Source organism: Giraffa tippelskirchi, chromosome 2 (assembly GCF_054371585.1).
Source record: "Giraffa tippelskirchi isolate mGirTip1 chromosome 2, T2T-mGirTip1v1.2.pri, whole genome shotgun sequence".
NCBI classification, from domain to species: Eukaryota; Metazoa; Chordata; class Mammalia; order Artiodactyla; family Giraffidae; genus Giraffa; species Giraffa tippelskirchi.
Window position 1 is genome coordinate 187,322,693 of NC_137276.1, and position 15,799 is coordinate 187,338,491.

Genomic DNA, 15,799 nt, shown 5'->3' on the forward strand with positions numbered 1-15,799 from the left:
TTTCCCTGTCCTTTACCATCTCCCGGAGCTTGCTCAATCTCATCTCCATTGAGTCGGTGATGCCATCCAACCATCTCATCCTCTGTCATTTCCTCTCTTCCTGCCTTCAATCTTTCCCAGCATCAGGGTCTTTTCCTATGAGTCGGCTCTTTGCATCAGGTGGCCAAAGTATTGGAGCTTCAGCTTCAGCATCAGTCCTTCCAAAGAGTATTCAGGATTGATTTCCTTTAGGATTGACTGGTTTAATCTCCTGGCAGCTCAAGGGACTCTCAAGAATCTTCTCCAACACCACAGTTTGAAAGCATCAATTCTTTACTGCTCAGCCTTCTTTATGGTCCAACTCTCACATCTGTACATGACTACTGGAAAAACCATAGCTTTGACTATACAGCAAAGTAATGACTCTGCTTTTTAATACACTATCTAGGTTTGTCATAGTTTTTCTTCCGAGGAGCAAGTGCCTTTTAATTTCATGGCCGAGGTCACCATCTGCAGTGATTTTGGAGCCCAAGAAAATAAAGTTTTACTTATCACTTTGTCTCTCACTCGGAGAAGGCAATGGCACCCCACTCCAGTACTCTTGCCTGGAAAATCCCATGGACGGAGGAGCCTGGTAGGCTACAGTCCATGGGGTCACTAAGAGTCGGACACGACTGAGCGACTTCACTTTCACTTTTCCCTTTCATGCACTGGAGAAAGAAATGGCAACCCACTCCAGTATTCTTGCCTGGAGAATCGTAGGGACGGCGGAGCCTGGTGAGCTGCCGTCTATGGGGTCGCACAGAGTCGGACACGACTGAAGCGACTTAGCATAGCATAGCATTGTCTCTCACTAAATTCTTTATGCAATGAGACATCAAGAACCTGAGGTTCATTATGTCCTGAGACCAGGTGTGATCTTAGTTAAAAGACCATGGGTTCAAGTCCCAATCTGATTTACATGGTTTCAGAACCAGTGAATGATTGCCAGCCCACTATTCTCCAAAGCAGTGAGATTACAGGAAGGCTATCAGAGCAGTCTTAAAGCATCAGTCCTAAATAGCATGAAATATCAGGGCCAAAATAATGTAGAAGAGTTCGCCATCTGATGATGAGATACTAAATACTTTTATTCCTCCCATATAACATATCAGCTAAAATCTGAGAAAAAGAAGAGGTGAAAGTATAAATAAATTTCAAATATAAAGTCACTGTGATATAGTTTTCAGGTGCCTTTACCAAAGTGGGAAGAAGCTGACTTTTCCTTAAAAGAATAATAAACTTAAAAAAAATTTTTTTCTTAAATAAAGGAATCCTTGACAGTTTTATTTAATCATCTCTTTTGAAGTGCTTCTAAAAGGCAGTGAAACCTATGTAAATGATTTATCATATTTCCAGTTGAAAATTAAGCAAATGTTTAAATAAAATCTAATTTTAATTTATACTTGGAAGACTAAGGTCTTAAAAGCTCAAAAAGTTCATTTCTATAAGAGTGGTAGTTTTACTTTCTATCCCTCCCTCCCAACTTAATTCATTTTTTTAAAAAAGTGGTGTAATTGTTAATTTTATGTGTCAACTTGGCTGGGCCATAGTGCCCAGATAGATGATCAAACAGTATTTTGGATGCCTTCTGTGAGTGTTTTGGGATAAGATTTATATTTAAACTGGCAGGCTTTAAGTAAAGCAGATTGTCCTCCATAACGTGGGTCAGCCTCATCCAGTCAGCTGAAGAGCTAAATAGCTAGAACAAAAGACTGGCCTCCCAGGAAGAGCATGGAATTCTCAGGCAGACAGGCTCTGGACTTGAACTGCAACACTGGCTCCTTGCACGGTGTCCAACCTGCCCGCCAACCCTGCCCATTTTGTAAACCCTAGCCTTCATAATCACGTGAGCCAGTTCCTTAAAAGAAACCTCTTCCTATATTTGTGCACATGGAGAACCCTGACTAATAAAGGGGGGAGAGAAGTATTCAACTTCCAACAAGATATTAAATACTGAAGTCTTCATTCTGTAATTATATATGACGGTCCACCTCATTTGGGGTTCCACTGACATCAACCAGAGATAGGAAAAATTTGGCCAATTCAGAAAAAAATTTCTCTGAAGAGAAAGAAAATTCAGAGTAACAGTAAATTATGTGTCTCTCATATATGGCATATGCCAGTGTTGCTGATATAAGTGATCTAGCTATAGTAATTATCGGAATAGCTTTCCTACATAGTTGTTTGAGCTTGGAATGTTACAAAAGTTTTCAAAAGTTTGCAAAAAATAACCTCCAAAGGAGTCTTAAATATATCTTTAGATGTTCTCTTTGTCCTTCAGGATATATTTTCTATTTTAAAACAATGTAGCATGTATCAGCTTTAAAGAAAAAAAAGTTACTGTGAAAATCTTAGAAAATGCAGGCAAGCAAAAAGTAAATATAAAAATCTTCCATAATTCCCTTACCCAGAGATACTCACTGGTAATATGTCAGTGTGTTTCCTTCTAAACTATTTTTCTCCACTAGACTCCCAGCCTCTGTATTTTTTTTAACAAAAACGGATATATACTGTACATGGATTTGGGACTAGTATTTTCATGTAATATGTTTCATAAATTTCCCTGTGACTTCAGTTAAGTCACTCAGTTGTGTCCCACTCTTTGTGTCCCCATGGACCGCAGCACGCCAGGCCTTCCCTGTCCATCATCAACTCCGGAGTTTACTCAAACACATGTCCACTGAGTCGGTGATGCGATCCAACCATTTCATTCTCTGTCACCCCCTTCTCCTCCTGCCTTCAATCTTTCCCAGCATCAGGGTCTTTTCCAGTGAGTCAGTTCTTCCCATCAGGTGGCCAAAGTATTGGAGTTTCAGCTTCAGCATCAGTCCTTCCAATGAACACCCAGGACTGATCTCCTTTAGGATGGACTGGTTGGGTTTTCTTGCAGTCCAATGGACTCTCAAGAGTCTTCTCCAACACCACAGTTCAAAAGCATCAATTCTTTGGCCCTCAGCTTTCTTTATGGTCCAACTCTCACATCCATACGTGACTACTGGAAAAACCATAGCTTTGACTAGACGGACCTTTGTTGGCAAAGTAATGTCTCTGCTTTTTAATATGCTGTCTAGGTTGGTCATAACACTCCTTCCAAGGAGTAAGTGTCTTTGAATTTCATGGCTGCAATCACTATCTGCTGTGATTTTGGAGCCCAAGATAATAAAGTCTGTCACTGTTTCCATTGTTTCCCCATCTATGCCATGAAGTGATGGGACAGGATACCATGATCTTAGTTTTCTGAATGTTGAGTTTTAAACCAACTTTTTTACTCTCCTCTTTCACTTTCATCAAGAGGCCCTTTAGTTCCTCCTCGCTTTCTGCCATAAGCATGGTGTCATCTGCATATCTGAGGTTATTTATATTTCTCTCAGCAATCTTGATTCCAGCTTGGGCTTCATCCAGCCCAGCATTTCTCATGATGTACTCTGCATATAAGTTAAATAAGCAGGGTGACAATATACAGCCTTGATATATTCCTTTCCCGATTTGGAACCAGTCTGTTGTTCCATGTAAAGTTCTAACTGTTGCTTCTTGACCTGCATACAGATTTCTCAGGAGGCATCACAGGTGGTCTGGTATTCCCATCTCTTGAAGAATTTTCCACAGCGTGTTGTGATCCACGCAGTCAAAGGCTTTGGCATAGTCAATAAAGCAGATGTTTTTCTGGAACTCTCTTGCTTTTTTGATGATCCAGTGGATGTTGGCAATTTGATCTCTGGTTCCTCTGCCTTTTCTAAATCAAGCTTGAACATCTGGAAGTTCACAGTTCACGCACTGTTGAAGCCCGGCTTGGAGAAGTTTGAGCATTACTTTGCCAGCGTGAGAGATGAGGACAATTGTGTGGTAGTTTGAACATTCTTTGGCATTGCCTTTCTTTGAGATTGGAATGAAAATTGACCCTTTCTAGTCCTGTGGCCACTGCTGTGTTTTCCAGATTTGCTGACATATTGAGTGTAGCACTTTAATAGCATAATCTTTTAGGATGCTGCACTCAAGTTATCCTTCTACCCTCAGTCTATTTAGAAAAATTCATCTAAGTATACCAGGTATTCTCAACAGCTGGTCAGAATTGGTCAGGCTGTCAAAGTCCTTCTCTTTACTTTAGCTCTTTAATTCTATTCAGATCTCTGTTAATTCATTCCTGAGAAAGTTTCCAACAGATGTGCCACTTTCTTAATATTAGTCAGCAACCTTGCTGGACTTTCCATATCTCTTCTACCACCTTTTTAGGGTGAGTTGCTTATACAGAGTGTCCAGGAGAGGTAAATTTCCTACTTTACCCATTCTGACTTCTTGTGGCTGAACTAATAATAAAATTAACACACAACAGATAAATAGGAGAAAAAGAAACAAGTTTAATTCATGTGCACAGAGGTCTCACATAGAGTTAAGTCCTAAGTAAGAAGTGGCCAAAGCAGACAGCTTTTATATTTTTTAGACAAAGGAACAATAAAAATTAGTAAGGAATTTAAGCAAAGCTTGGGCTTTGAGTAGTAAATTAGTAAAGAAATATCAAAGTCTGCTTATGCTAACTTCTCTGCCATGAATTACCTGTCTCTGGTAATAATGATGTCTTCCTACCTTTGCTAGGTTGCAGTCCCTAGGGTCGCTAAGAGTCGGACACGACTAAGCAACTTCACTTTTACTTTTCACTTTCTTGCATTGGAGAAGGAAATGGCAACCCACTCCAGTGTTCTTGCCTGGAGAATCCCAGGGACGGGGGAGCCTGGTGGGCTGCCATCTATGGGGTCGCATAGAGTCGGACACGACTGAAGTGACTTAGCAGCAGCAGCAGCAGCCTACCTTTGCTACTGTACAGCAAGAAAGTATGAGAGTTTTATTTCCTGCCTTCAGGGGGATAGACAGGAAGCTCAAAGTAACCTTCTTGCACCTACTAGTTTTCAAGTAACCTGAATTCAAACTAACCCGTATGTTATTGAGGCATAGTTTGGAGCAACCTGCACTGAGCTCCAACTAGCAGCATAAATCAATCATTGTATTTCTTTTCTAGTCAAGCATTGTCTCCTACACAATTCACAGATTGACTTTTGCCACTCTCTATCAAATGCTGGACTATAGCCTTGGAGTACAAAATGAAGCAAAGATTAACAGAGTTTTGCCAAGAGAATGCACTGGTCATACCAAACAACCTCTTCCAACAACCCAAGAGAAGACTCTACACGTGGACATCACCGGATGGTCAATACTGAAATCAGATTGGTTATATCCCTTTCAGCCAAAGATGGAGAAGCTCTATACAGTCAGCAAAAACAAGACTGGGAGCTGACTGTGGTTCAGATCATGAACTCCTTATTGCAAAATTCAGACTTAAATTGAAGAAAGTAGGGAAAACCACTAGGCCATTCAAGTATGACCTAAATTATACAGTGGAAGTGACAAATAGATTCAAAGAATTAGATGTGATAGTCAGAGTGCCTGAAGAACTATGGATGGAGGTTCATATCATTGTACAGGAGGTGGTGATCAAAACCATCCACAAGAAAAAGAAATGCAAAAAGGCACAATGGTTTTCTGAGGAGGCCCTACAAATAGCTGAGAAAAGAGAAGCAAAAGGCAAAGGAAAAAAGGAAAGATACACCCATCTGAATGCAGAGTTCCAAAGAATGGCAAGGAGAGAATGGCAAGAAAGCCTTCCTAAGAAACAGTGCAAAGACATAGAGGAAAACAATAGAATGGGAAAGACTAGAGATCTCTTCAAGAAAATTAGAGATACCAAGGGAACATTTCATGCAAAGATGAGCACAATAAAGGACAGAAATGGTATGGATCTAACAGAAGCAGAAGATATTAAGAGGTGGCAAGAATATACAGAAGAACTATACAAAAAGATCTTCATGACCCAGTGATGGTGTGATCACTCACCTAGAGTTAGACATCTTGGAGTGTGAAGTCAAGTGGGCCTTTGGAAGCATCACTACGAACAAAGCTAGTAGAGGTAATGGAATTCTAGCTGAGCTGTTTCAAATCCTAAAAGATGACGCTGTTACAGTGCTGCACTAAATATGTCAGCAAATTTGGAAAACTGAGCAGTGGCCACAGGACTGCAAAAGGTCAGTTTTCATTCCAGTCCCAAAGAAAGGCAATGCCAAAGAATGTTCAATCTATCACACAACTGCACTCATTTCACAGTTGCATTCATTTCACTGCTTATTTAACTTACTTGCAGAGTATATCATGCGAAATACCAGACTGGGTGAAGCACAAGCTGGAATCAAGATTGCAGGGAGAAATAACAATAACCTCAGATATGCAGATGACACAACCCTTATGGCAGGAAGCGAAGAGGAACTAAAGAGCCTCTGGTTGAAGGTGAAAGGGGAGTAAAAAAAGCTGGCTTAAAACTCAACATTCAAAAAACTAAGATCATGGCATCCGGTCCTATTACTTCAAGGCAAATAGATGGGGAAACAATGGAAACAGTGATTTTCTTTTACTGAGCTCCAAAATCACTGCAGATGGTGACTGCAACCATGAAATTAAAAGACATATGCTTCTTGGAAGGAAAGCTATGAGCAACCTAGACAGCGTTTTAAAAAGCAGAGAGATCACTTTGCTGACAAATGTCTGTATAGACAAAGCTATGGTTTTTCTAGTAGTCATGTATGACTGTCAAGGCTGAGCACTGAAGAATTGATGCTTTTGAACTGTGGTGTTGGAGAAGACTCTTGAGAGTCCCTTGGACTGCAAGGGAGATCACACCAGTCAATCCAAAAGGAAATCAGTCCAGAATATTCATTGGAAGGACTGAGGCTGGAACTGAAGCTCCAATACTTTGGCCACCTGATGGAAAGAGCTGACTCAATGGAAAAGACTCAGATGCTGGGACAGATTGATGGCAGGAGGAGTAGGGGATGGCAGAGGATGAGATGGTTGGATGGCACGACCGACTCTATGGACATTAGTTTGAGCAAGCTCTGGTTGATAGTGAAGGACAAGGAAGCCTAGCATGCTGCATTCAATGGGGTTGTAAAGAGTTAGATATCACTGAGCGACTGAACAACAACAAATAAAATGCTGAAATGTCTAGCATCACAAAGCGTTCAAGTAATCCAGGCACTGGCCCTCCTGGTGGGCCTGGGCAGAGAGAGGTGACTTCACCAGACAAGGTTTTCTTAGCAACCACCGGAGGCGAATCCACCTCTCCACCCCCAAAAGGTGGCAGCCAAGCAAATGAACTCCTCCACTCCTGGCAGTCATCAGTTCGCGATACTTCGGCGCTACTTAATAGAGACTAAGTAAACTGAAGAAATCGATGTATGCAAATGCTTTAGCACGAGTGCTGTCAAAATGAGATTTTAGATTTTACCTGCAGGGCATTCATCTGTGCATCATTAAACTATGAGAAGTAGAGGAGAAAGGCAAGTTGTCTGCAGTTCACATTTCCTGCAGTAGGACATGGCTCTTAGAATTACTCAAACCAACTGCCTGCCTGCCTACCTGCTTGACTGTCCTTCCCACTTTGCCTGCAAAGGCTCGATAGCCTCTAGCGCAATTATTCCAGGAGAAGCGGGCAGCAGCTGGGGAAGTCTAGACTTGTGGCCCAGGCGACGTGACGTCATCACAGAGGGCCGGGGTTAGGGAAAAGAATTGTGGGAGGAGATCGCCTTCCTACGACCTTATAAGGCCTCTTCCCATAATCCTTTCCTTCTTTTCGCCATCTTTCCTTCTCCCCAGCGCTAGCAGCCATGAAGTAAGCAGGAGCCCTGCATCCCAATCCTCTTCCATCTTCGCTCTGAGCGCCTCTCCGGCATCCCAGCCATGGCCTCTCTTTGCCGAAGATACCCGCTATCCCATCTAAGGGGCTTTCGCTTTTCGTTACAGGGTCGAGCTGTGCAGTTTCAGCGGGTACAAGATCTACCCAGGACACGGGAGGCGCTACGCCCGGACCGACGGGAAGGTGAACGGCCGCGTGGGCTAAACGTACCGTGTACTTCTAAAGAAAGACTGGTCTCATTCGGTCTAAGCCGGGTCCTTTACCACGTCACTGCTGGTGCCTGAAAAGCTTGAACCGGGACCCTGTGTGCAGTATTAGTCAGAAGCCTCTAAGTGAATCAGTCTTGAGCTTGATCAGGTCGGAAGTTAGGAGCTTGTATAATTTTAATGTTCCAGTGTAACAGCAGTGGGCCAGCGAGGTATCTGGCTATTTTCTGGATATCAGGTCCAACTCAGGAGAGGCAGGATCCCTCCCAGAATTTGATACCCTACCCCTCAGTATGAACGTAGATTTGTCTCCTCTCGGGAAAAGACAGGCCCAAACGCAGAGACGGTTTCTTGCCAGTTCTGTGACACAAGCCTTTTAGTCTGCATGGGTTTCAATTTTGTAAAATGAGAGGATATCACTAGAATATTGATTTACTAATAATTTCAAGCTCAGGCTTCTACTTTGAACTTGTCATGACAGGTTTTCCAGTTTCTTAATGCAAAATGTGAGTCTGCATTCCTTTCCAAGAGGAATCCTCGTCAGATCAACTGGACTGTCCTCTACAGAAGAAAACACAAAAAGGGACAGTCGGTAAGTGAAACGCACTTTGTTAATGTTGTTCTAAAGTGCTAAAAACTCTTGAGCGTCAGTTGCTGCTTTATAAAACTAATTAAATGAGACGTATGTGAAAATACTCTAAAACTGTTGAGCATCAAACAGTGAAGTGAGACTGGTTGATGTAAGGGTTGCCTCGTATCTTCAGCTCACAGTAAAAACTGAGTTGAAATTTGACAGCATCCCCACAGTAAAAACTGAGTTGAAATTTGACAGCATCCCCTTTCCAGAGTTAGTAAATAATAAAGCTCACGTGAGTTATAGGGCACCACGGAAGTGTTTAAGATGTTTGAGTGGAAACTAAATAGTTCTTACGGAAACTTGTTATCGGTTATAATGCTTATAGAATTATTCCTAATGTAGGTATCATATCGTGAAGTCTTCCAGCATATTAGTTTGTTCTTAAGACTGGATGTGTTTTTAATTTATAGCCACTCTGACTCTTTGTTGCTGCTCTTTGGCTTTCTCTAGTTGCGGTGCGGGGTGGGGGTTGGAGTGGCTTCTCCTTGGGGAACGCAGGTTCTAGTCCTGTGGGCTCAGTAGTTGTGTCTCACCAGCTTAGTTGCTCCAGGCAGGTGGAGTCTTCCTGGGCCAAGAATGGAACCTGTGTCCCCTGCATTGGTAGTGGATTCTTAACCACTTTACCACCAGGGAAGTTCTGTATGTGTTTTTTGGAGTGGTCTTTTAGGTTGATGAAAGAGATTTTTAAGAAAAAGTTTGAGTGCCATGGCAAGAAAATTATTATGGGAATTCAGAGGAAAGGAGAATTCTAAATTAAAAGTGAATGTGGGGGAAAAAGTGTGGAGATGGAAAAAAGGCTGGAGAAGTCCATTGAGGAGCATGGCTGGTTACAGTTCATGGGGTTGTAGAGGCAGACACAGACAGTCAACAACAACAACAAAGTCTAACACAGTATTTTTAAAAAAACCCGTGAATGTGACATTAGGATTAGGATGGCCCTTATCCAAACGGGGAGGGGTGGTGGGAGGAATTACAAATATTGGTGTTGGTGTGGAGAAATTGGAACCCTGTGCATTGCTGAATGAAGGTGGTGCAGGCACTGTGGAAAGTGGTTTGGCAGTTTCTCAAAAAGTTAGAGAATTACCATCATATGATCCAGCAGTTCCAGTTCTAGGACTGTATATATTCGAGAGGATTATAGGCAGGGATTTGAACAGATGTACACTGATGTTTGTAGCTCTATTATAATGGAAACAAATCAAATGTCCCATCAGTGGATGAATGGATAATAAAATGTGATGTATGCATACTAGGGCGCTTCATTTGTGTCTGTTGCTTCAGTCACATCTCTTTGCAACTCTGTGGACAGTAGCCCACCAGGCTCCTCTGTCCGTGGGATTCTCCAGGCATGAATACTGGAATGGGTTTCCGTGCCCCTACTCCCGTTCAGGGATGGAACCTGTGTGTCTCTTATGTCTCCTGCATTGGCAGGCGGGTTCTTTTCCACTAGGCACCTGGGAAGCCCTTATTTAATGGGTGCAGTTTGGTTTGTATTGTGAAAAAGTGCTTGAGACAGAAGTGGTGTTTGCACAACTCTGCAAAGTTACCTAATGCCACTGAATTATACCCTTAAAAATACTTTAGAATGATCAACTTAATGTTGTGCATATTTTACCACAATAAGAAAAAATATTTTTAAGTGGATTTGAGAAATTATAAACAGGTAAATACTAGCATTTTATCCAGTAAGATTTCATCTTGATAAAAAGTTTAAAGTGAGCATTTGGCTAACCACAAATGTGTCCTCGTTTCTTCATATGTCCCATTAAGTATTTTAAGATATTTTGCATATCCTTGCCTTAATAAACAGTTCAAGTATATTTTTTTTCCTTGGACTTAAGCTCTTTCTTCTCATAAGCATTGTATTATAGATTTCTAATACAGAATCTTCAGCAAATGTTTGAATTATGTTGATACTCAGACATTCCTTAACATTTGGTGGCTTTCCTGTCTTAATCAGTTTTCTAACTTGACTATTTCTCCCCGTGTCAGTACTTTGAGTAAAAAGAAATCAGAGTTTGGGGTTAATTTTTTTTCCAAAAGCATGTTGTTTATTATGAACAATCATACTAAAATTGCTTTTAAAGTACTGTTTAGTTAATTTTCTTAGAGTTAACTTTGTCTTTTTAAATAAAGTAGTAAATAATGGTCAAGATTTGTAACAGATGGTTTAACCAATTTATAATTGGAAAATTTACCTGCATATTGTAGTATTTTATATATAGATGCTTTACAAATATGTTTGTATATCTCATTTCAAATAATTGCATGAACTGTTTTGGGAGGTGTTTTTTTTTTTTTTTTTTGGAGGTGCTGTGCAGCATGTGGAATGTCAGTTTCCTAACCAGGGATTAAACCTGAGCCACTGGCAGTGAAAGCTCAAAGTCCTAACCACTAGGCAACCAGGGAACTCCCTGGTTGAATATTCCTGTGGTCTGAATTGTGTTCTCCCCAAAATTCATATGTTGAAAACTTGACCTCCAAGGTGATGGTTAGGAGGTGGGACCTTTGGGAGGTGAAACAGTCATGAGGGCAGAGTCCCCATTAATGGGATTAGTGCAAAAGGTCCAAGGGAGAGCTCCTTTGCCTCCTGACATTTCATTTCTCCCCCACATTCATGAAGTAAGATTTCTAAGCATGCTTACCATCTTTTTCTGTAGGAAGAAATTCAAAAGAAAAGAACTCGCCGTGCAGTCAAATTCCAGAGGGCCATAACTGGTGCCTCTCTTGCTGATATAATGGCCAAGAGGAATCAGAAACCTGAAGTTAGGAAGGCTCAACGAGAACAAGCTATCAGGTAAGAAATCTCACTAAGAGCCATTTCAGTTATTGACATGGAATTTAGGTTATGTATGGGTTTACAGAGTAGAATCTTTTTTTTTTTCAGAGTAGAATCTTAATCTGATGTTATTTTGTGTTGTGATACTTGAATCTTTATAGGGATTGCCAGTTGTAAATGTTTGTGTTTAATAATACAGAAGTTTATACTATAAGTCTAAATAATTTGTTGAAATTCTGTATGCAATTATAAAGGTACTATATATATATAGTTTCTAATGTTAAGTTGATGTGGTGGTTAATCACATTTGTTAATAAATTCTTTGGATTTATCATACAAATAACTGCAGATGGTGAAGGAATATGTTATTTCTACTTTCCCCAAACACTAGCCTTTTGTTAATAACCTGTACCCTTAAGGAGTAAAGAGCTTTTTGCTTGTTATTTTAATTCCACAGGGCTGCCAAGGAAGCAAAAAAGGCTAAGCAAGCATCTAAAAAGACAGCAATGGCTGCTGCAAAGGTAATTGTCGGATTGGCTAAGATTTCTCATTTAGAGCAACAGGAGGATTTATTTTTAACCCAAATTGTGGTAAATGAAAACTTTTTAAAGGAATTTAGTGTAAGGCTTTAATGGAAATGATGTCCATGATTGGTTTTTGGGTGAGTGATTCAAGACTCCAAAGAGGTCCTTTGCTAGAGCCTTAAATGAGTCTGCAAGTGCTATATAGAAACGAGAGAAAGGGAAATAAAGTTTATTTTGAGATAATTCTACATTTTCAGTAAAAATTTTCTGTAATTGTACAGAATTTACTCAGTTTTTATCAGTGCTAAACCATTTAGATAACCATAATAAAAATTTCAAAACCAGAAAATTAGCATTGGACCTTTTTCTGTTCTTAGGATATAATTCAGGAGCCCACACTGCATCTAGTTGTATCTCAGTTACTTCAGTCTTACCTCTTTGGCTTTCATTCGTATTTCATATAAAGGTAGAATTTTAACTTTTGAGGGGAGTTCTTTATACTAGGAACACAAATAATTAGGTAGGAAAGCAATCTAGGATACAAACAATATGGGCATAAGAGCAGTGATTGAAAGAAAAGAAAAACTCACATGGAACAATGCCACATAACATGTTCTCTTTTTACAGGCTCCCACAAAGGCAGCACCTAAGCAAAAGATTGTGAAGCCTGTGAAGGTTTCTGCTCCTCGAGTTGGTGGAAAACGCTAAGTTGGCAGATTGGATTTTTAAATAAAGATCTGATTATAACTAGACTGTGGTGGAATTTTTACTCTTAAAGCAGGCATGTTTGGCCTACACAGTAGTAGCAGTTAAGAATTTAAGAGCTAAGTATTCTTTAAAGAGTTAATTTCTCAAGAATCATGCCTCCTACTAACTCCTAATATAAGTCTCTTAGATGGAGAGATGTTAAATATTCATCTGTAAATAAGATCTGTATCCTTACTCACCTGAGGCTGTAAGGATACATGACACATTATGTTGCATTATGTATTAGACTGCATTTTGTTGTATAGATTGCAGTCCAGGTTGATTGCTAAAAGATGCGTTTGGTTTTTTTTTTCTATCACTTCTGTTTGCAAAAAGTAAGCGTTTTTAATGGGTTTTCTTCTTAAACTACCCTTTTCCATCATAGACACATTTCATTATTGGGGATGCCTTTGGTTCTCTAGTATCTCACCTTTTAACCACTAGCTTATAGCTGAGCTAAAACTCCTTAAAACGCACTTGTATTATCTGCTCTTGCTTCCAGAAAATAAGCTTAAATGAAGACTACACTTTTGCAGGGAGGAAGGGTCTGTGTTGTGATGCTTGTAGCATCTTAGTTCCCAACCAGGGATTGAATCCCAGGCCCATAGCAGTGAATTTGCTGCTGGACTGCCATGGAATTACCCAAGGATGCAACCTCCTGAGTATTCTTAGTTCTTGAGCTGGGAAGTCTGACAGAGCTGTCCTTAAAATTGCAAAAATGTCTTGTAGCCTGCTGATGTTCAAGTTACAAGTTACTATATTATGTAATTGTTATATGAAAAATAGTAATGATAATTAGTGTTAAGAGGCTTGCACATCTACGAAAATTAGATCATCTAATGTACCACCCCTGTTAAGTTGCAAGGATACAACAAGAAATAAGCTACATCCTCTTGAGAAATGTGATTTTATATATATAGGAATAGTTAAATTTTATTTTTTTTGGCTTCACCCTGTGGCATGTGGGATCTTAGCTTCCTGACCAGGAATGGAACCCACACTCCCAGCATTGGAAGGCTGAGACTAAACCACTTCACTCCTGGGGAAGTCCCTATTGTAATTTTTAAAAATGAAATTTTAAGAAAAAGTCAATCAAAATACTCAACATGAATACAGAGCTACATGTTCTTACTTTTGAACACAATAAAATGTCCCCTTAAAGCATTGCTTTTCTGGTCTTAAATGTCTTAAAATGGAACTGCCCTATTCTGATTATCTTTCAGTCATGAATAGCTTGAAGTTTAGGAGGATATACACACTAAATGAAACTGTTAAGTCACTCAGTCGTGGGAACCCCATCAACTATGGCTTGCCAGGCTCCTCTTGTCTATGGAATTCTCCAGGCAAGAATACTGGAGTGGGTTACCATTTCCTTATCCAGAGGATCTTACCGACCCAGAGATCCAACATGGGTCTCTCCTGTGTTGCAGGCAAGTTCTCTACCAACAGCCACCAGGGAAACCCAAAACTCTAAACACCTCATAGGATAGCAAGTTTAGCTTTTCTCAGGAAGACCACTGGATCACTTGTATAACATTTTATTAAAACCTTTATTGGCTCTAAGGCACAGGAGAACCTCCGGTTGTGATTGGCATGAGAGGTAATTTCTATTTCTAACTTGGCTTCTCTTGGCCGTCCAGAAATTACTTAACATTTTAATCTATTTACATCAGTTTTAAAAGATGTCTATTTCACAGCGAAACACTGAAACATACATATCCCATGGAGAGTGGATTTGGACATACATTCTGGGGAGGGATGTGTCTCGACCTTCTAATGCCTCCGTCTCCTAGCTGTGGTCTGAAATGAGTGGCCCTAAGTAAACCCTAGGCCTGATAAGTTGTATTTTTCCTCAGGGACTGGGAGCTCACCTAGCTACAGGCAGAATATTCAAATGTCTTAAGTATGCCCTTTGTTAACTGCTGCAGTCCCCATTGGCAAGTGCCTTGGAGACCGAGTGTACCCCGCTTTCTGAGCCCACTGCTTTCACCTGCAGTCGGCCCTCACCTGTCTCCGCAGGGCTCAGCGCCTCACTCAGCGACTGCAGATCTAGGAAGGGTCAGGAGAGGGTTGGCTGGGAGTTTTCAGGCTCCAGTAAAGCACCTAAGTGGCAGACCCCGGATGGTTTGGCATGTCGTAGGCCTGAGTCTCCTAACTGCGAGGCAGACTCAACCCACGGAGAGGTGACCAGGGCGACCGCCCCCGTCTCCCAGTGAAAAATCTGACGTAGGACCTACACCTCACCTTGGAAAGTGCAGTTCGAATCGCCGTGGCCTTTGGTGCGTTCCGTATATGTTGGGTGTAAAACTGAGTGTTTTTCTTCCCCAAGCTGTAAATAAAACAGTACTAGCTCCTCTTCCGGAGAAGGCAATGGCACCCCACTCCAGTACTCTTGCCTGGAAAATCCCATGGATGGAGGAGCCTGGTAGGCTGCAGTCCATGGGGTCGCTAGGAGTCGGAGACGACTGAGCGACTTCACTTTTCACTTTCATGCATTGGAGAAGGAAATGGCAACCCACTCCAGTGTTCTTGCCTGGAGAAACCCATGGATGGAGGAGCCTGGTGGGCTGCCGTCTATGGGGTCACAGAGTCGGACACGACTGAAGTGACTTTAGCAGCAGCAGCAGCTCCTCTTCACCGCTCCTTGCCAACATTATTGACTTAATAGGCATAAAATCGTCACTACATAAGCTGATAACTGCAGAAAAATATCGACTATCTACGGGTAGTTTGGAACCAGAAATAACTTAGAAACTACAGTAACTCCTACCACGGATGGATTTAAATTTTTTAACACTTGACAGGAAACTACATTTCATTGTGAAAGGACTTTCTTTGGTCTTATATTCAGTGCCTATAGCCCTCAATATCTCGTGTTTTATGTTTTCGGTTGTCTCAAAACGCAGACGGAGGAGACTCCTTTGCACCTTGGGGTATCAGACCGGGTTAACAACTGCCCAGCAGCTCCTACACGTGCTCAGAGCAAGGGAAAGAAGGGGAAAATAAAAAAAGGGAAACTGCCAGGACTTAATATGTCTGCTCAAAACCATTTGGCTCTCCCAGGAAGGGCCTACCCGCTTCCAAAATGTCCGCCCGCAGTCCTGACGTCACTCAGTCGGCTAGATTAAGCCAGAAAGCCATTGCGCTCCA

The 15,799-nt window shown here is 41.2% G+C and overlaps 1 protein-coding gene across 1 annotated transcript; it reads left to right on the forward strand.

Annotated features, from left to right (window-relative positions):
* Positions 1 to 7,686: 7,686 nt before the first annotated feature.
* RPL24 (ribosomal protein L24) lies at positions 7,687 to 12,654 on the forward strand. The gene is made up of 6 exons (XM_081572375.1): positions 7,687 to 7,732; positions 7,864 to 7,939; positions 8,444 to 8,554; positions 11,260 to 11,396; positions 11,836 to 11,899; positions 12,530 to 12,654. The coding sequence occupies exons 1-6, from the start codon at positions 7,728 to 7,730 to the stop codon at positions 12,608 to 12,610; spliced, it is 474 nt and encodes a 157-aa protein (XP_081428501.1). The 5' UTR covers positions 7,687 to 7,727; the 3' UTR covers positions 12,611 to 12,654.
* The last annotated feature ends 3,145 nt before the right edge of the window (positions 12,655 to 15,799 follow it).

What these genes read in the sequence shown, in the direction of transcription:
- RPL24 (XM_081572375.1), top strand. An exon ending in ACGCCCGGACCGACGGGAAG is followed by an intron (nt 7,940 to 8,443) that starts GTGAACGGCCGC and finishes TTGTCATGACAG; the next exon opens with GTTTTCCAGTTTCTTAATGC. An exon ending in CAGCAATGGCTGCTGCAAAG is followed by an intron (nt 11,900 to 12,529) that starts GTAATTGTCGGA and finishes CTCTTTTTACAG; the next exon opens with GCTCCCACAAAGGCAGCACC.